Source organism: Zootoca vivipara, chromosome 14 (assembly GCF_965207765.1).
Source record: "Zootoca vivipara chromosome 14, rZooViv2.hap1.1, whole genome shotgun sequence".
NCBI classification, from domain to species: domain Eukaryota; kingdom Metazoa; phylum Chordata; class Lepidosauria; order Squamata; family Lacertidae; genus Zootoca; species Zootoca vivipara.
In genome coordinates this window covers 44,856,272-44,881,249 of record NC_142597.1, presented here as the reverse complement: position 1 = coordinate 44,881,249, position 24,978 = coordinate 44,856,272, and the positions used below count along the sequence as shown (strand labels likewise).

Here is a 24,978-nt window from a genome sequence, read left to right as displayed (position 1 = left end):
ATCTACCTTTTCCCTCTTCATCTATTTACATCACGTGTGTGTTTCTTTTCTATATATATATATATTCCCCACCACCACCACACACGCGTGCAAGCAGGCTTCCCATCTTACCGCTCCCATGTTTTTCCTTCCCCTGACACAGATTGTGTACAAGTTGCCTGCTGCTTTGAAAAGGCCATTCTGTTTCTCTTTCCCATCTTCCCTGTAGATCTAACTTCATTTGCTCTGCTGAGAGACAGCAGCAACCGGGGCGGGTGTGTGTGTGTTGTTCACTATTGATGGTAGTTCTTTTTCACTGCAAATATGCTTTCTCTATTTACATTTATTTTTAAGCAAAGCCCATGGAGCTGCCTTATCCTGAAGCTGCTCCAACTGGCAGTGGCTTACCTGGGTCGTGGTCTCTGCCATCAGCTGCTCCCTGAGGTTCTTTTTCCTTTATGGACTGACCCAGCGCAATATTGCGCTTCCAGACATCCTAAGTCATAGAATCATAGCTAAGAGTTTCTGGTGGTGGTGAGCTTTTATCTAAACAGGGAGTAAACATGCTGGAGCTCGAGTGCTGGGTCTCTCTGCCTGGGACCCTCCAGTTGAGCACTTCTGCATGCAGCTTCCCACAAGCCTTTGCCAGGCCAAGGGATTCCCTGGGCTTCAGACTGACGGAAGCCTTGCCAGACCAGCTCTGCAGTCAGCACCTACATCTTTTCCCAGTCCAGGAGAACACAGCCATGGCATGCTGTGGTTTGTGGGCAGAGCCTGATGTCACAGGGCACTGACACTCCCCTGCCCGCTTGTGTCTTCTGCTGCAGCACGTGTTTGTCCTCCGGGAGCGCCCTGAGACAGTGTTAATAGACCTGATCCAGAGAACAAAGGATGCAGTCAGAGAACTGGACAATCTTCAGTATCGCAAGATGAAGAAACTCCTCTTCCAGGAGGCGCACAACGGGCCCGCGGTGGAAACCCAGGAGGAAGAGGAGGTAGAAGCAGAGGCTGGGCTTGGGGGGTGGGGAGGAATTCTTCACCAGCCTTTTACTCATCACTGCGTGGTGCTTGCTTCTGGCATGGCCACCACGGTCCTCTTTCCCAGCAGCCCATTCATATATCTCCATCTGAGCTTAACCTGTATCTTGGGATATGTCCACCATAAACTGCCCTCTGCAGTTTGGGTGAGTGGCTTGCCCTTCCCCTCTGAAAACAGGGTTGTGAATTTCAACTGTTGTCAAGCCACGGCCTTCCCTTCCATCATGCAACAAGGCTTTCCTCCTGCTGCAGTTCGGCTAGCACAGCCTTCATGCAGCCTGGAGCTCTCTGGATGTTTTCAACCACAGCTTCCATCAGCCCCAGGCAGCACAGTGCTGGAGCCAAAGGGACTTGTAATCCCAGACACTTGGAGGGCACCAGGTTCGGTGAAGATTGTGCCAATGCCTGGAATGGCAGCAGTTAGGTGCTGCTTGTTTGCAAGGGTCGTGTTTTAAAATTGTAGCAGAACATTCCTTTCTGGTAACTTTTGAAAAGAGAGTGTGAGGGACAGGGGATATCGCGAAGTCCCTCCCCTCCTGAGTTCAAGCCCATCCCCGAGCACAGGGAAAGCAGAGAGAGTTCCGATGCCAGTGGGGAAGCAGGAAGTCGGGGCCGAGGCTCAGGCAAGGTAGAGGAGCCAGGGTCCCAGGTGGGACAGGAAGGGGCGAATAAGGGGGGGAGACCCATCCCCCCAACTCCGGAATTACGCAGAAAGAGGAGGGGAAAGAGGATGGGTCTGCCAAAGCTTTTGTGTTGGAGAAAGACGCGCCAAAAGCCATTAGGAGGTTCTGAAACCGACTGATCACATCACTCCGTGTAAATAGCAATGACTTCAGCACTGTAAATACGCAGCACCAATAAAAGAATAAAATGCAGAGCTGCGTAGCGTCGTTACTCTGAAGTAGTCCACTCCGGCCACTGTGACAGCAACCTCCTAATCCTTTTTGGGCTACTTTGGAGTTGCCGGGATGAGCGTGTCAGAGGCGGAGAGATGGCGGCAGATCGCGGAGCAAGCCCAGCAAGAACTGCAGCAGCTGTCGCTGCAGGCGCAGGGGGAATTGAAGGCAGCTAAAGAAGAGACTAAGAAGGTCCAGGACGACCGGCTACAACTTGCGGAACAGGTGAGAGCGCTACAGGAAAGAGAGCAGGAATTAAGGGCGGTGGCGGTAGACCTCCAAAACAAGCTGGATGCAGAGAAAAACAAGGCGGGAGGGGCACCCCAAGTCCAAGTGCTGCCAGGAAGGAGAGCCGGGACGCTAGTAAGCAAGTTCAATGGAGACCCGAGGGAATATCAGGGCTTTGAGACTGAGATTGTGTATGCTCTTGAGCTGCACCACGCTGAGTTCCCTGATGATGAGCACAGGGTAGCGTTTATTGTGGAGCACCTTACCGGGGCAGCCAGGGAGTGGCTAAGACCGTTAATCGCAACAAAGAATCCTTGCATGAAGAATGTCAAACTATTTCTAGAAGGTTTGAAAACGATGTATTCGTCCGATAGTCATATGGACCAGACTAAGGAGGAACTTCATAATTTACGCCAAGGAAATATGACAGTTCGCGCGTATTGGGCGAAATTCACCATGCTGGTGCACAGATTGGGGTGGGAACTAGAGTCACCCCCAATGCAAGCGGCGTTCTACTTGGGGTTGCATGAGGAGGTGAAGGATGAGCTCTCGAGAGGTCCAAAGCCCAGTAATATGGATCAGCTGAGCAAAGCGGCTCTGGCGGTGGGGGTGAGACAGGAATCCCGGTGGAGCGACAAGCAAGCAACGCGCGCAAAGCGGGCTTGGTTCCCACGGTCGCAGGAGAAGCCACTCCCCCAACAACCCTTTCAAGCCACGCCTGGGGCCAGTCAGGACCAGGAACCCATGCAGATTGATAGCGCGCGCGCGCGCGGGCTTTTCAAACCCCAGCGGCGCCAAGACGCAAGGAGGGAAGGGGTGGGAATTGCTTTCTCTGCAACTCCCCCCAGCATCTCGTCAGAGACTGCCCACATCGCAGGGAGTGGCAAGGAAAGGCGGGAACGGTTGTGCCCTCCCCCACTGACGCAGCACCACAGCAGGGAAACGGGAAAGCCTGGCTGCAGGAGACAAGGGGCAGCAGCCAGGCACAGTCAGCAGACAACAGCCCCAGCCCACCCACCCGCACAGAGAGGAGCAGAGCCAGCCCACCCCTCCCAGAGCAGGAGTGGTTCTAGAAGTGACGCTCACGCTCCCAAATGGCTATCCCCTGACGGTCCTCGCCCTAATTGACAGTGGTGCCTCAGCCAACTTCTTCTCGAGAAACTTTGCAGAAGAGCACCAGATCCAGCTTCTGCAGCTGGATTTTCCCCTGCACGTGGCAACCATTGACGGCAGAGAGCTGCTGGGAGGGGCCATCACTCATCAACCCCCCCCATGAGAATGACGGTGGGAAGGCACTCAGAGACACTGGCATTCAACGTCACAACCATCTCAGACCCCCCCATCGTCTTGGGCATGAGCTGGCTGGCGCGCCACGACCCCTCCATCAGTTGGCACCAGAGATGCATCACTTTTGGATCGGACTTTTGCCTGGAACATTGCATGCAGCACCAACCAGGGGAGGGGCCTCCGATAGCCACGGTGGCCACCATGCACATCAAAGGGGGTGAGGCGATACCCAAGCCGTACTGGGACCTGCAGGAGGTCTTCAGCGAAGCGGAGTCCGACCACCTACCCCCACACAGGCCTTTTGACTGCCAGATCAACCTGGTGCCAGGGGCAACTATACCCCCAGCCAAGCTGTACGCCATGTCAGACCAGGAACTGGAGGATCTGCGCGCTTTCATCGACAAGAACCTCAAGCGGGGGTTCATCAGAGAAAGCAAGGCAGCAGGGGGCAGCCCGGTCTTCTGGGTGGACAAGAAAGACACGCAACAGCGCCGTCTTGTGGTGGATTTTAGACGGCTGAATTCAGTGACAGAGCCAGTGGCTTTCCCCATGCCCAGAGTGGATGATCTCCTGACAGCGGCACGCAGGGGCAAGATTTTCACCAAGCTAGACCTGAGGGGGGCGTACAACTTGATCAGGATCCGGGAAGGCGATGAATGGAAAACCACGATGTTCACGCCTCTGGGCTCTTTTGAATATCTGGTGATGCCCTTCGGGTTGCAAGGGGGCTCAGCATGCTTCCAGGCCTTCATGCGCCACGTCCTGGGGTCCCTCCTCTTCAGGAAATGCTTGGTCTTCCTGGATGACATCCTTATCTACTCCGATGACCCAGTGCAGCATGTGAAAGATGTCAGGGAGGTGTTGCAGCGCCTGAAGGAGAACCACCTGTATGTGAAGCTGGAGAAGTGCAAGTTTCACACCAAGGAGGTGGACTTCCTGGGCTACAAGCTGTCAGACAAGGGGCTGGCGATGGACAAGGACAAGGTGCAGGCCATCCTGGACTGGCACAGCCCCAGGACGCGCAAAGATGCCCAACGCCTACTAGGCTTCGCCAACTTCTACAGGAAGTTCATCAAGAACTTCTCTCGCGTTACGGCTCCCATCACTGACTGCCTGAGAGGCAAGCAGAAGTTCAGGTGGACACCAGAGGCGCAAGCAGCGTTCGAAAGCCTCAAGAGGGTGTTCGCCTCAGACCAGAACCTGTTCCACGTGGTTCAGGACGCACCCCTACGCGTGGAGACAGATGCTTCTGATAAAGCTGTGGGCGCCATTTTGTTGCAAGTGGACGCCAACAGAGAGTGGAGACCCTGTGCCTTCTTCTCCAGGAAGTTGACCCAGCCAGAGCGAAACTACACGGTGTTTGTTTGTTTTTTTTTTTAACATAATTTTTATTGGTTTTTACAAATTACAAAAGATGGTACATACATAAACACCTTTTCCACCTTCTTCCCACCCCCCTCCATGGGTCCTCCCCTGCCACAGAAGTATCCCACGCAGGTGATCAGTCAGAAGTGGTCCATTTTATGATTGGGTTTCTGTCCTCCTCCCCCTCCCCTGCCCCCCAAGCCCCCCCCTGCCACCAGGGAGCTCCAGTGAACCAGGGAAGTACGCAGGAGTTCATCCATCCAACCATCTATTGTCATACCAAAAAAAAAAAAAAGAAAATACAAAAAGAGAAAAAGAGAAAAAAGAGAAGAGGGAAAAAAAAGACAAAAAGGAAAAAAGACAAAAAAAAAATTCATCATAATTGTTAAATTCATAATTGTTAAACCATATTTTGTGGGCTTCCCCACCCTCCCACCCTTCCCCAGTTTTCCTCCCTTATTTATCATCTTCAACAGTTTCATAGTTCATATTTTATAACATACACCTTTATATCTTATACCACTTTTAAACTATTATCATTTTCGCCTATTGTCCAATCACTGAGAAATCAAACTCCCATTTTTTCTTCCCGTGCCTAATTTTTACCCCTCTATAGGCCTCCATATTTTCACCTTTTTCCAGAATCAATTCACTTTTTAAACCTATAACTATTCCCAAACTAACCTTACTCCCCCCGAGTACCTGCTCCACCCCTCCAATCCAGCAAGTTCCATAGTCAGCAGTCCAGTTATAGTCCTATTAACCCATCCTTACAATCACCACTTCACTTTCCCTTCACCCCACCCCCTGTTTGCAGTCTTTTGCCATCCAGGCCTCCATATCAGACCCCTGAGCTTCTTCTCTTCTCTGCTTAATTTTTCCTTCTTCCCTGTGGTCATTCTGGAGTTCCAGTAAATCCAGTCGTGCCCCCCTCGAAGGGGAGGCACTCCATCCAACTTTTTGTAGAGTAAAATCATCATTTTTTTCGTGATGGGCTTCATTTTGTGTTAAATCATCACAGTCGTCATCATTGTCATTCTCACATTCATCTTCTTCAGTTTCAAAAGCTTCATCTTCTAGGAAATCATATTCTGTCATCACAATCTGGAATTGTTGCTGTAACACTAGCCGTTGTGTCTCCTCTTGACATAGTTCTATTCTTGTTTCCCACATTAAGGTCAAAACAGTCCGCTGAAACTCAGGCGGGTACCTTTTTGTTGACATAGTTCAGTCCTGTCAAGGTCAAAACTTGTCACATGGGGTGGAATATGATCGCAGTCTATTTTCTCGACTCCATTTTAACAAGCTGGCTGCATTCTTAAAAATAAAGTTCGAACTCACATTTCAAAAGCATATAAACCAAAAAAAAATTCCCAAAAAGTCCAGAGATAAAGATAGAAATAAAATTTAACTATAAATCCTGGTCAGCTCACTGGGTTTTCTGGGCTGCCGGCTCCCGAGAAAAAGAAAGGTCTTTCTTAGTCTTAACTTCATTCTGCAGGGCAATCACAACAGTCTCTCTCCCCTTTTACCCTGCATTTAGGGGAGATTCTCTTTGATGCCTTTGAGGAATCCTTTTAAGTTAAAATCTTCTGTTTACGGCTTCGGGTTTCTGTTTACTGTCTCTTATGTTACCGTGGGGGGGGGGGGTGGCTTCCTCTTTTCCCCTCTCTCCCAGGTCCAAATTGTTGCCTTAATTTACATTCCAAAGAATCCAAATTACTCACAGTCTATTCATTTGCTGAATGTTCTTTGAAGAATTGGCCACCTCCACTTCCCAGACTCGCAGCTTCGCACTCTCAGAGCAGCAATGTCAGCCTGTCCGCCGCGGTTCACCTCCTCGCTCTCGGGGGCTTAAACAAAGCCGATCCGGGGAGGAGAGAGCCCGCTTTTGGCGCCGCCAGGCAAAATCTGTCCCCAAAAAGCACGATTTGGGGCTTTTAAGGAGGTTTCGTTTCGCTGGAACGATTCCCTCCACCTCTGAAGCGCCGAGGTCCGCTCCGCTGTGCGGACCCCCGTCTGAGCAAGATGGCGTGGTCAACCGGAAGCCTCGAAACTACACGGTGTTTGATCGGGAACTTCTTGCGATCCACGCTGCGTTCCAGCACTGGAGACACTTCCTGGTGGGCGCCAAGCACCCCATCCAAGTGTGCACAGACCACAAGAACCTGGAGTTCTGGAGAACTGCCAGGGTGCTCAACCAGCGGCAGATACGGTGGGCAGAGTTCTTCTCGAACTTCAACTTCTCCATACACTACATCCCGGGAGAGCAGAATGTCAGGGCGGATGCCCTCTCCCGCAAGCCAGAGTACATGGAGGAGGAGGCGCCACCGGCACCCAGGCACATTTTCCCCCCGTCAGCATGGTCCTGCGGAGCAGCAGTGGTGAGCGAGGCGGAACTCACAGCACTGACGGCAGCGGATGAATTTGCCAACCGCATCTTCAGAGAACTGAGAAGGGGGGGGGAGCAGGCAAAAGACTTTGCAGAACGCAGGGGGCTGCTTTTCTACAAGGGTGCACTGTACCTGCCCACCACCCAGCTTAGACGTACGGTCCTCAAGCAGATGCACGACAACCCAACGGCGGGTCATTTTGGGAGGGACAAAACCGCTCACCTAGTCATGAGACACTTCTGGTGGCCAGGGGTGCGGGAGGATGTGAGGGATTATGTAAGGGGCTGTGACACCTGCCAGCGGGCAAAGGTGGTCAGAGCGCCACCAGCAGGTTTGCTGGAGCCCTTAGCCACACCGCACAGGCCGTGGGAAGTAGTGTCCATGGACTTCATCACAGACCTGCCGTCGTCCAGGGGCAAGACCGCAGTGTTGGTGGTGGTGGACCTCATGTCCAAAATGTGCCACTTTATACCGTGTGCCAGGGCGGTCTCTGCAGAAGAGACAGCCAAACTGTTTGTGGATCATGTATTCAGACTGCATGGATTACCTTTAAGGGTTATTTCGGATCGTGGCCGCCAATTTGTTTCCAGGTTCTGGCGGCGGCTCATGAACCTCCTGCAGGTGGAGGTCAGCTTGTCGACGGCTAGACACCCGCAGACCAATGGACAGGCGGAGAGGGTCAACGCCATTCTGCAGCAGTACCTGAGATGCTACGTCAGCCAGCGGCAAACGGACTGGGTGGATCGCCTGCCACTGGCAGAATTTGCCTACAACAATGCGGTGCACGTCTCCACAGGGGTGTCGCCCTTTAAGGCCAATTACGGGCGTGACCTCAGATCTTTCCCAGAGAGGGAGGGGGAGGAGGAGGAGGAGGGCCCACAGGCTGAGGATTGGGCAGAGGAACTGGAGACGGTGCACCAGCAGCTCAGAGAACACTTGGAGAGAGCCAAGGAAGCGTACAAGAAGGGGGCAGATCGCCACAGGCGACCGGGGGAGGTCATTAGGGTGGGGGACAAAGTTTGGTTGTCCTCGGAGGGCCTTCCCATCAGAGGGCGATGCAAAAAGCTGGCGCCCAGAAGGTTGGGCCCCTTCACGGTCACGCAACAGGTCAACCCGGTGGCATACAGGCTGGCACTGCCAGAGGACATGAGGGTGCACCCTGTGTTTCATAGATCGCTGCTGTCGCCGTACAGGGAAAGCAGCAGGCTCCGAGACAGCGAACAAACCCCTGAGGGAGGGGGGGAGAGGGAAGGCAGGGAGCAACTCAATGAGGCCACGGCCATCCTGGATTCAAGGTGGGGGGTGGGGGGACTGGAGTACCTCATGGCATGGGAGGATGCTCCACCGTCCCAGAATGAATGGGTCCCAGCCACTCAGATACAGGAGGAATTCCTGGTAGAAGAATTTCACGCCCTCTTTCCCCATAGACCCAAGCCCTGGCACATGGAAAGGGAGGGGGAGGGGGAGGAAGCACGGGAGAGCAGTTCACCATGGCGCTGGGAAGCGGAGTTTGAGGAACCAGAGGATGAGGTATGGGTGTCACCGAGATCCACCCAGTCAGAGGAAGGAGCAGATTGGCAGAACATTTTTACCCCTACCAGCTCTGACGCCACGGACTTTTTGGGATTCCCGTCCTCCCAGGCGGAAGGGGGGGGCTCACAGGACTGGGGGGAGGTGTTCACACCAACGGGCTCGGAAGGTACTGAGTTCTTAGGCTTCCAGTCGTCACCGACACCTGGGGGGGACCTGGGGAGGGGTGAAGGAGAGCTTGGGAGGGGGGTGGATGTGAGGGACGGGATATCGCGAAGTCCCTCCCCTCCTGAGTTCAAGCCCATCCCCGAGCACAGGGGAAAGCAGAGAGAGTTCCGATGCCAGTGGGGAAGCAGGAAGTCGGGGCCGAGGCTCAGGCAAGGTAGAGGAGCCAGGGTCCCAGGTGGGACAGGAAGGGGCGAATAAGGGGGGGAGACCCATCCCCCCAACTCCGGAATTACGCAGAAAGAGGAGGGGAAAGAGGATGGGTCTGCCAAAGCTTTTGTGTTGGAGAAAGACGCGCCAAAAGCCATTAGGAGGTTCTGAAACCGACTGATCACATCACTCCGTGTAAATAGCAATGACTTCAGCACTGTAAATACGCAGCACCAATAAAAGAATAAAATGCAGAGCTGCGTAGCGTCGTTACTCTGAAGTAGTCCACTCCGGCCACTGTGACAGAGAGCATTGCTGAATCCAAGCCTGTTGGATTCTCACCTGTGGCAAAGGGCAGTGTGTGTGTGTGTGTGTGTGTGTGTGTGTGTGTGTTTGCGTGTTTGCAGCTGTAAGTGCTGCTCTTGGGACAATTCTCAGTATTTTACAACTTATTCACACGATTTCTTTCTTTGGTATTTAACAAGGTCTGAATTATCCTTTAGAATTTCCCCCTATAAGATCTAGATCAAGAACTGAGCATTCTGTATGAGGCCAGCCAAGCAACGGAATTTGAATCCGTGCTCTTGTTTGTGAAACTAGCAAATGTCCGGCAGACCCAAATGACATTTTCTTTCCCCAAAAGACTCAGGACCTTTCCTTGGCTACCTGTAAAGCTGAGCATTCAGTTGGGAAGAGATCTGTGTGCTGCCGCCTCACTGGCAACGGTTCTCATGTTACAGCTGCAGTGGGTCGCCCTGCTAACAACCCTCTGTGATGTTCTGCCCTCTCCCTTTCAGGAGCAAGACCACGGCATGGGCCGGACGGGAACAGTGAACAGTGTCGGGAGCAACCAGTCCATCCCCAGCATGTCCATTAGTGCCAGTAGCCAAAGCAGTAGTGTTAATAGTCTTCCAGATGCCTCGGACGACAGGAGCGAGCTGGACATGATGGAGGGTGACCACACGGTGATGTCCAACAGCTCCGTCATCCACTTGAAGCCGGTAATTCATACGGCAGCCCAGAGAGGGCATGATCTGTGTCTCTTCCCATGGCCCACCTGGAGCCAAAAGGGTCAAGAGGTTTCTTTTTAAATCTATCAGCCCCGCTGATATTTCTCCTCCTCCCAAGGATGAAGAAAACTACAGGGAGGATCCGGACCCCCGATCGAGAGCGTCGGAACCCCAAGTGTCTCCACCCCAAGTGTCTCGCCACAGATCCCACTACCGCAACCGAGAGCACTTTGCTACTATACGCACAGCGTCACTGGTAGGTTCAACTCTCTCTTTGTGGAGCGGGTTAGGCCCTTGGCTAAGTGTCGACAATCGTGGGGCTTTTCAGGGTTGGTTTTTTATGTGTAATGCCTGCTCTCAGTAACATTAGATTCAACTCATAACAGCCATACTTCAATAGCCAACTTAGCAAAAACAAGGCGCAAAGCCAATTCCTGGGTTGTTTTTTAAGGAGAAACCTTTCCATTACGTTTAATGGGCAGCTGTATTGGACTCCTTATCCTGCAAGACAGTCTTGTAACATGAACACAATGACAATTTTTAAACTTGAGAGAAATGCTGTTTTGCTTGTTTTTATATATATAAAATGTTCTTGTTTTTTGCAAAAGGAGGAGGAGATCTGATTCTCTAACACGTTGCTTTTCTAGATGCTTGCTAGCTGAGGGGTGCCCCCAGTATTCCCCATAACAATTCCTTCAGCTGACATAGAAAGGAAAGAGAGAAGTAGAAAGCTGCTTTATACAGAGTCAAACCATTGGCCCACCTAGCTCAGTACTGTTCACACTGACTGGCAGCAGCTCTCCAGGGTTTCAAATAAAGGTTATTTCCTAGCCCTATCCAGAGATGCCAGGGATGGAGCTTGGTGCTTTCTGCAGACTAAATAGGGGCTCTACTGCTGAGCTATGTATCTTCCCCTAAAAATAGAACAAGATTCTAGTCCTCATGGTTATGAGTTAAGGGCTGACTTAATAGGGACATAGGAATATGCCTAACACTGAATCAGACTGTTGGTCTATCCAGCTCAGTACTATCTACACGGAGTGGCAACATCTCTCCAGGATTTCATACCAGGCCTTTCCGAGCCCTACTGGGAGATGCTGCCAGGCATCAAACCTGAGACTTCTTTGCATGCCAAGTGTGCGTTTCAATACTGAGCTGTGCAGCCCATAGGCCTGCGCTCACATGCCTTGGGGAACCTCTCCTCCTCCTCAGAGTCACTGTGGTCTGTTTCCCCGCCCTCCCTGCAGGTGACGAGGCAGATGCAGGAGCACGAGCAAGACTCGGAGCTCCGGGAGCAGATGTCCGGCTACAAGCGGATGCGGCGGCAGCACCAGAAGCAGCTGATGGCCCTGGAGAACAAGCTGAAGGCCGAGATGGACGAGCACCGCCTGCGGCTGGACAAGGACCTGGAGACCCAGCGCAACAACTTTGCGGCGGAGATGGAGAAGCTCATCAAGAAGCACCAGGCGGCAATGGAGAAGGAGGTAGGGGGCAGCTGCTTCCGCACAGCTTCTCCGGTAAGGGTTGGGCAACTCAGACCAGCCATAGGTCAAAGCCAATGTGGCCTTTGCTCGTCCTGGTGCCCTCCAAATGTTTTTGTTTGTTTGTTTTATGTTATAAAGTTTATACACCACTTAATTGTTAAATGAAAAACCCTCAAGGTGGTTTACCCAAGAAAATATATATTGCTGATCATTTTACTACTTTAAGACTTTCAAAAAGTTTAAATTACAATAGACTAAAATCAGATGAAAACTCACATCAACTTTCTAAATATCTGGGTAGGAATATTTTTCATAGGCGCTGAAAAGAGGACAGTGAAGGTGCCTGCCTGATATCAATAGGCAAGGAGTTGTAAAGTACGGGTGAGGCCACACTAAAAGATTCAAGTTCTTACAAATGCAGAACGGGTATTACATGGCACCTGTACCATTATATGGGGTAAGGCAATCTCGTTGGTGAACTGGTACCAAGTTGTTAAGGGCTTTCTATACTAATATAGGCTGGGTGTTCATCAGCTCTACCTCTCTTTCAAATCAGAACCAGTGAAGGCGGTGAAGGTCCTGTGTGAGTGCCTGGAGGTGGTTGGAGGATGGATGGCGGCTAACAGATTGAGGTTGAATCCTGACAAGACAGAAGTACTGTTTGTGGGGGACAGGAGGCGGGCAGGTGTGGAGGACTCCCTGGTCCTGAATGGGGTAACTGTGCCCCTGAAGGACCAGGTGCACAGCCTGGGAGTCATTCTGGACTCACAGCTGTCCATGGCGGCGCAGGTCAATTCTGTGTCCAGGGCAGCTGTCAATCAGCTCCATCTGGTACGCAGACTGAGACCCTACCTGCCTGCAGACTGTCTTGCCAGAGTGGTGCACGCTCTAGTTATCTCTCGCTTGGACTACTGCAATGTGCTCTACGTGGGGCTACCTTTGAAGGTGACCCGGAAACTACAACTAATCCAGAATGCGGCAGCTAGACTGGTGACTGGGAGCGGCTGCCGAGACCACATAACACCGGTCTTGAAAGATCTACATTGGCTCCCAGTACGTTTCCGAGCACAATTCAAAGTTTTGGTGCTGACCTTTAAAGCCCTAAATGGCCTCGGTCCAGTATACCTGAAGGAGCGTCTCCACCCCCATCATTCAGCCCGGACACTGAGGTCCAGCGCTGAGGGCCTTCTGGCGGTTCCCTCACTGCAAGAAGCCGAGTTGCAGGGAACCAGGCAGAGGGCCTTCTTGGTAGTGGCGCCCGCCCTGTGGAACACCCTCCAATCAGATGTCAAAGAGAAAAACAGCTACCAGATTATTAGAAGACATCTGAAGGCAGCCCTGCTTAGGGAGGCTTTTAAATGTTTAATCGATTATTTTATTTTATTTTTCTGTTGGAAGCTGCCCAGAGTGGCTGCGGAAACCCAGCCAGATGGGTGGGGTATAAATAATAAATTAACAACAACAACAACAACAACAGCACCTTGAACTTGGCCCAGGAGCCAAAGGGCTGGTGGGAGTTTTCCAAAACTACTGGAGGGCCCCAGGCTGGCAGAGGTTGGCTTAATGCATTCTCTGCTTGTGTTCAGAGTGTCTGTGTGTGAATAGGCAGGCCTGTGTTACTGTTTCTGCATTTCAAGCATATCTGATGATGCAGACATTGTTGCCCTTGGTTGTCCCCTGAGCCGCTTACCACTCTCTCCTGGGCCTTTTCTCCTGGGTAGGCGAAAATTATGGCCAACGAAGAGAAGAAGTTTCAGCAGCACATTCAAGCCCAGCAGAAGAAAGAGCTGAACAGCTTCCTGGAATCCCAGAAAAGAGAGTATAAACTGCGCAAGGAACAGCTCAAAGAGGTAAAGCTCACAGAGGTAAAGCTGGGGGGGGGGACTGATGGCAGCAAAAGACCATCCATCTAATCACCGGGCTGATTGGCAGTTAGAAAAAGTTTGCCTTTTTGTACAATTAAGACAATTATTCAAGATGCTTGTGATCACTAGCACTTTTGCTTAGCAGGGCTTTTTGAAATAGGGGTGGCAGTTGTTGATTTATTTATTACCTGCCCTTCACCTTAAGGTCCCATAGCAGGTTACAGCATTAAAAGCAACTTAGAACCATAAAAATAAGGTGGATCCTAAAAAACATGCACCTCAACTGTCAAAAGCCAGGAAGGAAAAGGGTGTTTGTCCTGTTTTATAGAGGTTTGACTTGCATTGTCCTAAAACCCAATTTTTTAAAATCCCTCTCTTTTCTGGGACAATGTCACCGCTGGCATTCCTATAATATTGTACCTGGTCTAGCTCAGCCACTCATGCAGAAATTTGCCTATTACAGGCTGTGCCCGTGGAATGGAAAGCCTGTCCTCCAGCATTGATTCTTCTGTTCCCATAGATGTTTTTATCCTGGGTGTACAATATCCGTCCACGATGGCAGGGAACCCTCCGTTGGCAGAATGTCCCCTTCTTGCTGCTTCTCTGTTCCATTGAACCGTGTGTGCCCTTATCTCTGCACTCCTTGCAATACCAAAGGATGTAGATAGGGAGGAGCCTTCTTTCCTTCTCCCCTGCTCCCATCTTCCTACAAGCCAAGTTAACTCATATTATTTATTTATTCATTTCATTTGTATGCCGCTTTTCCACAAACAGAGCCGTTTATGACAAAACAGGAATGCATTTCAAAACAAAAACAATGTCATAATAATATAGCAAAACAACACAATAGCAAACATAATACAAAAAACAAACCTTCAGTACTACAAATATAACAAGATTCCTTAAGCAACATCCACCAACCAATAGCAAAAACAACAAGGGAGCTTGACAGTTTCACCTTGGTCCTAGGAGAAGCCCCTCCCATTACGTTGCTCACAGTCCTCCTGCAGGAGATTATTCTTACAGGGCTTCCAAGGGCAGCAGGCAGCTCCCCTCCCATGATGTTGCATTGAGCCCTGCCCCCTGTGACGGGAAACTTCCTGCTCTTGTTCCTTCCAGGAGCTGAATGAGAATCAGAGCACTCCCAAGAAGGAGAAGCAGGAGTGGCTGTCCAAGCAGAAGGAGAACATCCAGCACTTCCAGGCGGAGGAGGAGGCCAACCTGCTCCGGCGGCAGCGGCAGTACTTGGAGCTGGAGTGCCGCCGCTTCAAGCGGCGGATGCTGCTGGGGCGCCACAACCTGGAGCAGGACCTTGTCCGGGAGGTGTGCATAGGAGGGCGCCGGGAAGGGAAGGGAGGGCCCACAACCCATCTAGTCCAGCATCCTTTTCTCACAGTGGCCAATAGGGTACCCAAAGGGTAACCAGCAAAGAAGACCCAAGCACAAGAGTGCTCTCCCATCCTATGGTTTCAAGCAGCTGGTGTTCAGAAGCATCGCTGCCTCTGCGTAACCACCATGGCTAGTAAACATCAATAGCCCTCTCCTCCTCCGTGAATTTGTCTAATCCCCTTTGAAAGCCACCCAAGTTGGTGGCCATCACTGCCTCCTGTAGGACTGAGTTCCGCAGTTTAGCTATGCACTGTGTGAAGAAGGACTTTAAATTTCCTGAGTCCTCCATCTTTATACACTGCTTGATTGTAAAAAAAAAAAAACAGATTTACTAAACAGATAAAACAATAGCATTATCATAATCAGCAAAAATAATTTGTTTTTTTGAAAAGTTATTAAACTAAAAACAGATTAAACCATGCAGCAGCGTTCTAGATATCTGGATAGGTTTGTCTAAATAAGGATGTTTTTAGAAGTCACCAAAAAGAATACGATGAAGGCACCTGCCTGATATCAACAGTCAGGGCGTTCCAAAGTGTGGGTGCTGCCACACTAAAATAACAAGTTCTTACATATGCAGATAGGGTGTTGCACCTGTAACAGTGCTGGATCTGCTGATTGAAGGGGTTGAGAGAGCATATATGGGGTAAGGTGATCCTGGAAGGCTTGACTTGACCTCTGTCCAAAGAGTTCAGGGCTCTGTACAGCAATAATCAAAACAACCAGCCAAACTGCAGATCAGGGTTGGAGGAAAACTGCGAAAGGATAGGTAAACTTAAAAATGCAAGCAATGGCCATTACAGATTGAGCAGCTGGATTGATGGTTGAGTAAAACAGCCATGTTTTAGGATGGGCAGAAGCAGGCCACATTTCAGAAGTACTCTCTCAGATCACAAGTCATAATTGTTCAGATTTATAAAGCTCTTCATAGCCAACAGCCATTGATGCAGTGTGAAATGAGATAAAATGGGATAAGGTACTTTAAAAACAAGATGAAGAACAATAGATAGAGGTGGTGGTTTGTAGCTCAGAGACCCTTTTTCCCTAAAGGGTGATTGGGCATTCATGGGAGTTGAGTTTGTTGGCAGCTCCTAGCTGTGGTAGTATAATGGAATCTCCATGTGCAGAGGCCATCTATCTCTGGCTGCGAGGGGACAGCTTCCCCCTTCCTCCCCTCCCCTAGCAGCCCCCTTTGCCTCAGGCTCTCTGACCCAGTCAGGAAAAGGCTTGGCTGGTCCTGATGTCCCCTCTCCTCGCTTCCCCTGAATGACTCCCCTTCTTCTCCTTGTGTCTCAGGAGCTGAACAAGCGCCAGACGCAGAAGGACCTGGAGCATGCCATGCTGCTGCGCCAGCACGAGTCCATGCAAGAGCTGGAGTTCCGGCACCTCAACACCATCCAGAAGATGCGCTGCGAGCTCATCCGGCTCCAGCACCAGACAGAGCTCACCAACCAGCTGGAGTATAACAAGCGGCGGGAGAGGGAGCTGCGGCGCAAGCATGTCATGGAGGTGCGGCAGCAGCCCAAGAGCCTCAAGGTGAGCTGGTTCAGGGGGTGGAGGTGGGCAGCCCTCTTCCCTTGGGCCCCATTGCGTGTTGCGGGGAGGCACTGCCCAGGACTTGTGGCATTCGGCCCATATTGAGCCCCTGGGAAGACATATTTGTTTCCTCAAGCGTTTAGTCTGCAGGCTGAAGGGCTGTTCCAGCAGCCCTTTATTTGCTTCCTTCTGGTGTCGTCTCCCCCTGCCTCTTGGGTTTAGAAACCTCTGGGGCTGTGTGATCCCAGGCTGCCTTCTGGGGCTCATGTCCTTTGCACAGGAAGCTGCCTTACAGTGAGCCCAGCTCATTGGTCCGTCTATCTCAGTACATTGTGTACAGTGGCTTTCCAAGGTTTCAGGCAAGGAATCTTCCCCAGCCCAGCCTGAAGATGCTGCCAAGGAGTGAAGCTGATGCTCTACCACTGGGCTGCAGCCCTTCCCCCAGCTCCTCCTTTCCCGGCTGAGGCAGAACCCAAAACTTGCCCCTGGCGCTTTGCCTACCCCAGAAGATAGATGAGTGAGGAACCATCAAGCCGATTGTTTAGCCAGGAGTGCCAAGGGAAGGAAGAGTTGCATTGCCCACCGAAAGGAGGTCCAAGGCTCCAGCCGTCTTTCTGACTTTGCTGTCTCAGGAACAGGAAACTGGGTGAGGCACATGGGCCATGCATCTCTCCCTCTGGCTTGGGCAACTGACCAGAGGCGGCTCTCTGCACCTTGATGACCCAGATCCTGTGCCAAGGAAAGCCCAGCTCAGTGACCTGTATAAATTATGCAAGTTGAGCGCATTTTCAAATTTCCTCCTGTTTACATAACCCCGTCTTATCTAGATGGTGTTGGGCAGGGAGGAGGGCAGGCGGCTCTCTGCAGGGCTCTGTTGCCTGCCTTCCCCTTTGGCCTCTGGATATCTGACCCAGCTTCCTCTCTGTCTCCCAAGCCCTGAAAAATATATGTGCTGCTACCAACAGGGTGACAGGCTCTTCAGGCCAGAAACTACTGTGTGGCAGCTGAGGGCTGGCAGGCTGGGCCTCCCTTTCATGGTGTCCTGTGTGACCACAGTTGAAGGTTTTAAGTGGGCCATAGCTCAGTGACAGAGCGCCTACTTTGTATGCAGAAGGTCCCAGGTTCAGTCACTGACCGTGTCTGCAGGTGTGGTTGGGAGAAAGCCCGCCCTGGCTGGGACCCTGGAGGGCTTCTGCCAGTCAGTGTCGACAGTACTGAGCCAGATGGACCTAGTTGTCTGGCTTGGAATTAAACAGCTCATCATGTTTCTTGCCAATACTCTTTTACGTTCTATTCTACATCTCCCCCTCTCATTTATGGTAAGGCTGCAGTAAGGTCTAAACTACCCTTAACTGACTCAACATACTGTGTGAGTGCATAAGGCAGCAGGTCTCTGCTTCTCCAGGGAAGTCTGGCTTTGCTTTCCCAGTAAAGCAGTGTCTGAGTTTGGGTTTGTCCCCAGAGCCTGTTTCAAGTGGGGCACTTCTCAGAGCATGTTCAGCGTTCTTGTCCCAGGGTGTGGAAAAGCCACCAGCAGGCCTTTCGTGGAGGGGATTGTGCCGTTGGTGGTGCTGTTGGGGCTTCCAGGCTGGAGATGGCTGTGCAGCTTGAAGCCCATTAGAAACCCCTTGACATGGCAGGCATGTCCTCTAAGAAGGTTGCCGCAGAACCTTTGTTCTCCTCCCCTCCAGTCTAAAGAGCTCCAGATCAAGAAGCAGTTCCAGGATACGTGCAAGATCCAGACCCGGCAGTACAAGGCCCTGCGGAACCACCTGCTGGAGACCACCCCCAAGAGTGAGCACAAGGCTGTCTTGAAGAGGCTCAAGGAGGAGCAGACCCGAAAGCTGGCCATCCTCGCAGAGCAGTATGACCACAGCATCAACGAGATGCTCTCCACGCAGGCTGTGAGTTCCCCCATGGAGCCCTCTCCTTTCTGGCAGTGGGGGGAGGGGGCTGTTCAATCCCATAATTGACATAGAATCATAAAATAGTAGAGTTGGAAGGGACCCTGAGGACCATCTAGTCCAACTCCCTGCAATGCAGGAATATGCAGTTGTCCCATATGGGGATCGAACCTGCAACCTTGGCATGATCAGCACCTCATGTATCCAACTGAGGTATCCAGGCTGACCAGACATGGTGTTGGTGGAGCATTGCTGAGCCTTGGCCACAGCCAGGGGCTGCCTCTGTGGGTTCCCTGGGAAATATTTTATTTATTTAAGCTATTTATAGACTGCTTAATTGCAGAATTAAGCCATTCTTTTTTGTAAGCCATTTTGAGGGTTTTTCTCTTTCTTTTTACAATGAAGCAGTGTATAGATTTTATGAAATAGAAGCATTCATTCATTAAATGGTTTGCATAAAAATTAAGAAGCAGAAGGTCATCAAGGTCAATGACCATTCATCCTAAAGATGGAGTACTTCCTTACAGTATCTGCTGAAACAGAAAAGTCTTTGTCAGGTACCTGAAGTTTCACTGGGGAGGGGAGGGGAGGGGACGACTGTATAATCTCAGCTGGGAGGGAGTTCCATAGAATCCAACCCATAATAATGAATGCACACCTTCTGGGGTATAGAAGCCTTGCGTCTGAGTCATGAAGAACTGCTAACAGACTCCCCTGAAGATCTCTGTGACCAGGCAGCGATAGAAGGAATTCTATCCTTATACTAATGTATCCTGGACCTAAGTTGTTCAGGGCCTTGTACATTAATGGAGGAATCTTAAAGCTGGCCTGGGAACACATGGGCAGTCATTCATTGCAGGCTTTTGAACACCAGAGTGAGGAGCCCTTTCCACCTCCCTCTTCCCTTCTTAGCAAGCCTCACAACCAGCTTCCCTCTCCCTCCGCTCAGTTTGTTTGTCTTTGTCGTGCAGCTGCGATTGGACGAGGCGCAGGAAGCAGAGTGTCAGGTCTTGAAGATGCAGCTGCAGCAGGAACTGGAGCTGCTCAACGCCTATCAGAGCAAGATCAAGATGCAGGCAGAGGCTCAGCACGACCGGGAGCTGCATGAGCTGGAGCAGCGGGTGTCCCTGCGCAGGGCCCTCCTGGAGCAGAAGGTAGGAGGGCAGGCAGCCTGGACGTTGGCACGTTAAATTAGGACAAGGGCACAAACACATACACACACACAGCATTTTTCCACACTGAATTCTTCAGAATTCTGTCATTTTGCTTGACGTGCGGAAGAAGCCATCCAAGGTCTTGGGGTCTAGTTCACACGTAAGACTAAACTGTGGGACAACTTGTGGTTAACTCATGGTTTGTTAATCAGGCCATGGCTTTGTGCTGTGTTTGAACCAGGCAATAGACAGCAGATCTGTGGGGTACAAGGAAGTGGCCATGGGACCCCAGTCCTGTGGCCCAGCTAAGTTGGTGATGGTAATAATAGTAAAAATAATACTTATTTGCCACCTTTTCTCAAAGGAGCTCACAGCCATTGAGGTAGGTTAGGCTGAGAAATAGTGACCAGCCCCCAAGGTCTGTCCGCATTTGAACCCTGGTCTCTCCCATGTCCTTGTGCCGGACTCAAACCTCTACCCCGCCACGGTCTCTTTGCTGTGCAGCATCCTACACTTCACCTGCCGCACCAAAGGCATAATAATACTATTAGAAAAAGCGCTGTTGTAGGAATGGCAATGTCCCTACACTAACAGTGTCGTTGGTGACCCAGTCGCCCCACAGCAGTCGCTGTCACTGCATGGGAGGTGGGATTTAACCTCCATGCCTCCATCTCTACCCCTTTTCTCCCTTCACCCACCTGTCGTTAACAATGGTGCCATAGCTAAAGTGGTTGAAGTTACGATGCTGCAAACTTTCCTCTGCTGCCGTATCTTGGAGTTTAAGGTCAGCATAGGGAATTTGGTGGCAGTGCAACTTGAGATTAGGTTTGAGCTTTATGCTGTCCCAATCTTTCTCTCTCCCTGTGCAGAGTTACTAGTCTGTTTTGTGTGTTTGTGAGTGAGTGGTGGTTGCATTGCACGAGGCAAGTGGTGGAAGAAGCCCTCTACCTCTCTACAGTTTTTGTGCAAAAGTCGTTTTCTTATAGTGCAAGTACAGGGAAGCTTTTGGCTCTGCAGCTCTCACCAGCTCTCACCAGCCCCAAGAAGCACGGCCAAGGGCCAGGCAGGGCTGATGGCAGCTGCAGTCCAACAACATCTGCAGGGCCAGAGGTTCCCCCATTCCCTGTTTTATGGAACCAGGCAACCTCTGCTGCCACCTGCTGGCCTCCTCCAGTGTGGCTCTAGGTATGTGTCTCTGTAAACTCAGTCCAGATCTCGTGGGTGTGAATGAAATTCCTGAAAATTGTGATACAGTCAGAATGCATTATAATGAAAACCAGCTGCCTTTCTGCATATAAAAGAAGCTCCGTGGTTCCCTTCCATTACAGAGCCTGAAATTAGGCCATGTCTCTGGAGAAACTGTCCCTCTCAGGGTCCAAAGACAACTCCAGTTTTTGGAAAGAGTCCCGTTTGGATTATGCGTGTGGCTGTCCTGTGACTTGACTCTTGACTTCACAAATTTGACCCCTTTAACTCAAGCAGCTTCAGGGTGAAGTGGTGATTTATTTGTTCATTGAGGCGCATGCTGGTGCTTACCTTTTATTTTATTTTATATTATTTCATTTATAGCCCACCTTTTCCCCCCAAGGAGCTCAAGGTGAGGCCTACATGATTCTCCTCCTCTTCTAATCCCCACTACAACCCTGCAAGGGAGGTTAGCCTGAGAGGTAGTCACTGGCCCAAGATCACCTAGTGAGCTAAATGACTGAGCAGAGATGTGCATCATTTTCCAATGCAGTCAAGGCCTTTTGCTTGTGTCTGTATAGAATCATAGAAGAGGTGGAAGGGACCACAAGGATGATCTACTCCAAAGGCCGCTTGCCGCCCACCCCCCGCCAACAAGACCCTGTGCCCTCAGAGATGGGAATGGGCAGGGGAGGGCTCTTAGTTGCTCCTCCACAGTGAGTCACCCCCAAGACAGCCCCTGGGAGTGAGCAGGGGTCTTCACCCAGGACACCCTAATTTGTCCGGATTGTGTGGATGTTGGGCAGAAAACCTAGGCTGGCAGCTGGTGAGCTCTCCCTTCAAGGCTTGTTTTGTGGCTTGACCTAAATCCTGTTCTCCAGGCAGCAGGTTCTGATTGCCCAACTTCTTTGCCTATTGTGGGGTGGAAGCAGCAACACCCTAATCCATTGCCGGAGTCTGTTAATAACTAACGTGTGCCATGATTGATGAGGGCAGGTGAAGCACCAGTTCTTGCAGGCCGAGGCCAACAGGTCGCAGTGTTTGTTAATATTGCGGTTTATGGTGCTGGGGAACAGCAGCACCTGTTTTGCATCAGCACTGCTTTTTCCACCACCTTCTAAAAGTCGCTGCGGGGCACCTGCTCGGTATTTGCTGTTCTGATCTAACCCCACCCCCCATCTTCCCCCACCCCCACCCAATTCTGTCCTGCCCAGATCGAGGAGGAGATGCTGGCCTTGCAGAACGAGCGCACAGAGCGGATCCGAAGCCTGCTGGAGCGCCAGGCCCGGGAGATTGAGGCGTTTGACTCGGAGAGCATGCGGCTGGGCTTCAGCAACATGGTCCTCTCGAACCTCTCCCCAGAGGCGTTCAGCCACAGCTACCCGGGAGCTTCCAGCTGGTCCCACCACCCTTCTGGGGGCGCAGGGCCCCACTGGGGTCACCCCATAGGTGGTCCGCCGCAAGCGTGGGGGCACCCAATGCAGGGCGGCCCCCAGCCATGGGGTCACCCCTCTGGGCCCATGCAGGGGGTCCCCCGGGGGAGCTCGCTGGGGGTCCGCAACAGCCCCCAGGCTCTGAGGCGGACGTCCTCCGGGGGACGGACGGAGCCGGGCATGAGCAGGAGCACGAGCGTCACGTCGCAAATATCCAATGGGTCACACATGTCTTATACATAATAGCTTCGAGAGGTCTGTCCCTGAGGGTGGCAAGTCCACTGGAGCTGTCTGCCAACAGAAGCTGCCAAGGGGCAACCCCACCCCCCTCCCTGGGAGCCCAGACCCGGGCAGCACGGACTCCGGGTGCTGACTGGCGAGCGTGTTCATTTCGGGCAGCATTTAATGTTTTGGGTTTACTAATTGGGATGTCATAGTATTTGGCTGCAGAGTCTCTCTTAGCTTCTTTAAGAAAAAGGAAAGATTATTTTAAAGAAAGCGGTTTGGAGTCTGGGAGAGAGGTGCAGCTTTTCCAGTGGCAAGGGGTCAGGGGAGGCCATTCTCTCTAACAGAGGGAAGGAAGGAAGGAAGGAAGGAAGGAAGGAAGGAAGGAAGGAAGGAAGGAAGGAAGGAAGGAAGGAAGGAAGGAAGGAAGGAAGGAAGGAAGGAAGGAAGGAAGGAAGGGTCGGTCTCCCCTATTCCAAGCTCCTGGTGAATTAGGCACATTGGGAGGGCAAACCCCGTGGGTTCTTGGTTCTCTCTCTCTGTATTTAAATGCCCCTCCCCTCCCCCTGCTTCATTGCTACGAAGGGACTCGGGGGGAAGGTGTGCCACTAAAGAGAGGAGGTCCAGGAGGGCGAGGGGAACCGCGCCTGCTGATAGAAGCTGGGGGGGGGGGAGAAAGGGGGCAAGCAGACAGCTCTGGACACTCCACCCCCCCCCTGCTGGCGCATGCTGTCTCCCCGTTGCACTAAGGTGAAGCCGCTCGCTTGGAGCACACCTGATTGCTTGGACAGAACTGCACTAGTCAAATGCACCTGCTAGAAACCTGTTTGCAGTTCAGCCCAACAGGCTGTGTTGTGTTGTGTGTGTGTGTGTGTGTGTGTGTATGGTTGTGTGGTTGCTGGAGGGGGAAGAGGCAAGGCCAGGGAGGGTCTGCTCTTTTCTAGCTTAATACTGTGACATCTCACGTTAGTCAAGCATCAGAACAATTCGCGAGGCGCCCGGGATCGCACCCCCTCCCCTGCCTGCCTGCTCTGCTCTTCAGAAACTTCTATATATATATATAAAAGACTTTCAAACCAGCCAGTCCAAATTTCCAGAGGTATTGTGATTGATGCCATAAGTTTCAGACATGCCATTTAGGACAGGCAAGGAGATCTCTCTCCTTTCTGACACTACATATTTTATTTTAATTTTTGCCAGATCTTTTTTTGGGGGGGGGGGCGGCTAACCTTGGGCTTGCCACAGTTTTTCCCTCGTTTACATGTAAAGCTGTAGCCAACGTGTTTCCAAGTGTGTTTTAGTTGCCATGGGGCAGGGGGGGGGGTTCGCCTCTCTTTCCCTGCTGCTGACCAGCCTGTTAAGCTGCCTCCATTGACGTTTTGAGTTCTCGGGAGGTGGGAGACCCCCCCCCCCCGCACCGTTTTTAAAAGCCATTTGCAACTGCTTTTGGTGACCTTTTGCCCAGAGGCTCTGCTTCCAAAGAGCCTCTGTACATGCTCTCACACACATGTAGATTTCTGGGGCTGGAGGACAAGGTTTTTGGGAGAGCTAGACACGCCCCTCTCCTTTTGCGCTCAGGATCTTTGGGACCTCAGTTGCCAAGGCAGCAAAAGAGGTACCGTGACTCAACCCCGGGGCTAAGCAGGGAGCAGCTTGGCCTGAGGTTACAAGGAAAGGAAAAGAAAGAAAGAGATTCTCACTACAGGAGCTGCTTCCCTCAGCTATTCTTTGTAAAAAAAATAAAAAATTCCCTTGCGCATTTAAGCAAATGAAACACTAGCTAACTAACTCTAGAATTTTTTATTTTGCCTTTTAACACATCTTATAGGGCTCAGAATTGCAAGGTTTCTTCCGAATGTGTTTGGTGTCCAACGCGACATCTTTGTATAGAAAAATACTCTAATGTCTTTCACACTGCAGCTCAGTTCCTTTTTTTATCAGTGTGACTTCTTCTTTTTTTAAAAAAATCTTAGCTAAATTTAAAAAACAACCACTCCAGATCCTCTCTTTCTCTCTCTCTCTCCTTCTTTCCCTCCCTCCCCCTCTCTCCCCCTCCAGATCTTTGGTTGATCATAGCACGGGGAACAAGCAGGAGGCCACTAAGCCAAATCAGCTCCTTCCAAGGGCGGGGGGGGGGGGAGAGAGGGATGGGTGAAGAGAATCTTGACTTGGGCACCATTGTCCTCCACTTAGCATATTAGTGACTCTCTGGAAAGGGTTGCAGTGGGCAAACCCCCTTTTGCCTATGTGTTCTGTGTATCTCCGTGAGAAAGATCTCAGTAGTGCTCAGATCCTTCCTAGCGAAACTAACTTCACAGAGAGGACAACTCTCATCCCTCTTCTCTTTTCCAGTTGACATGAAATTTGAACTAGTTAACTTATTTTTAGAAGGGGGAGGGGAGAGCGAAAAAGAAGAACATTGTCATTTAACTCCAAAAGGCCCTTCCACCCTAGACAACCTGGAATGGGTCTCCATTTCTAGGCAGTACCACATCAGTAACATGGTGCTAATATTGAATGTTTTTCTCTGGGTGGGGGCAAAGAGGGGAACACCTCTCGTTCCCAAGCATGTCCACAAACGCACAGACCAAGGAGCAATGATATGAGCCAGCCTTGGCCAAGCTGGGACCCTCTGCCTGCTTCGGACTACAACTCCCATCAGCTGATGGGAGTTGTAGTCCGAAGCCGCTGGAGAGCCCCAA

At 51.3% G+C, this 24,978-nt stretch overlaps 1 protein-coding gene across 4 annotated transcripts in view; it reads left to right on the top strand.

Moving 5' to 3' along the window:
* Positions 1 to 23,967, top strand: part of TAOK1 (TAO kinase 1) — a 68,099-nt gene extending 44,132 nt beyond the window's left edge. For 2 of the 4 annotated variants that reach the window (XM_088657916.1, XM_035139111.3), the window contains exons 11-20: positions 807 to 974; positions 9,889 to 10,092; positions 10,220 to 10,357; positions 11,349 to 11,585; positions 13,307 to 13,435; positions 14,570 to 14,773; positions 16,136 to 16,375; positions 18,067 to 18,279; positions 19,251 to 19,433; positions 21,833 to 23,967. In XM_088657916.1, coding sequence (XP_088514042.1) covers positions 807 to 974; positions 9,889 to 10,092; positions 10,220 to 10,357; positions 11,349 to 11,585; positions 13,307 to 13,435; positions 14,570 to 14,773; positions 16,136 to 16,375; positions 18,067 to 18,279; positions 19,251 to 19,433; positions 21,833 to 22,294 — 2,178 coding nt within the window. In that variant the 3' untranslated portion in view covers positions 22,295 to 23,967. Of the gene's footprint in view, positions 1 to 806; positions 975 to 9,888; positions 10,093 to 10,219; positions 10,358 to 11,348; positions 11,619 to 13,306; positions 13,436 to 14,569; positions 14,774 to 16,135; positions 16,376 to 18,066; positions 18,280 to 19,250; positions 19,434 to 21,832 lie in introns of all 4 variants that reach the window. The other 2 variants (XM_035139109.3, XM_035139108.3) reach the window with 1 other exon arrangement.
* Positions 23,968 to 24,978: the final 1,011 nt, after the last annotated feature.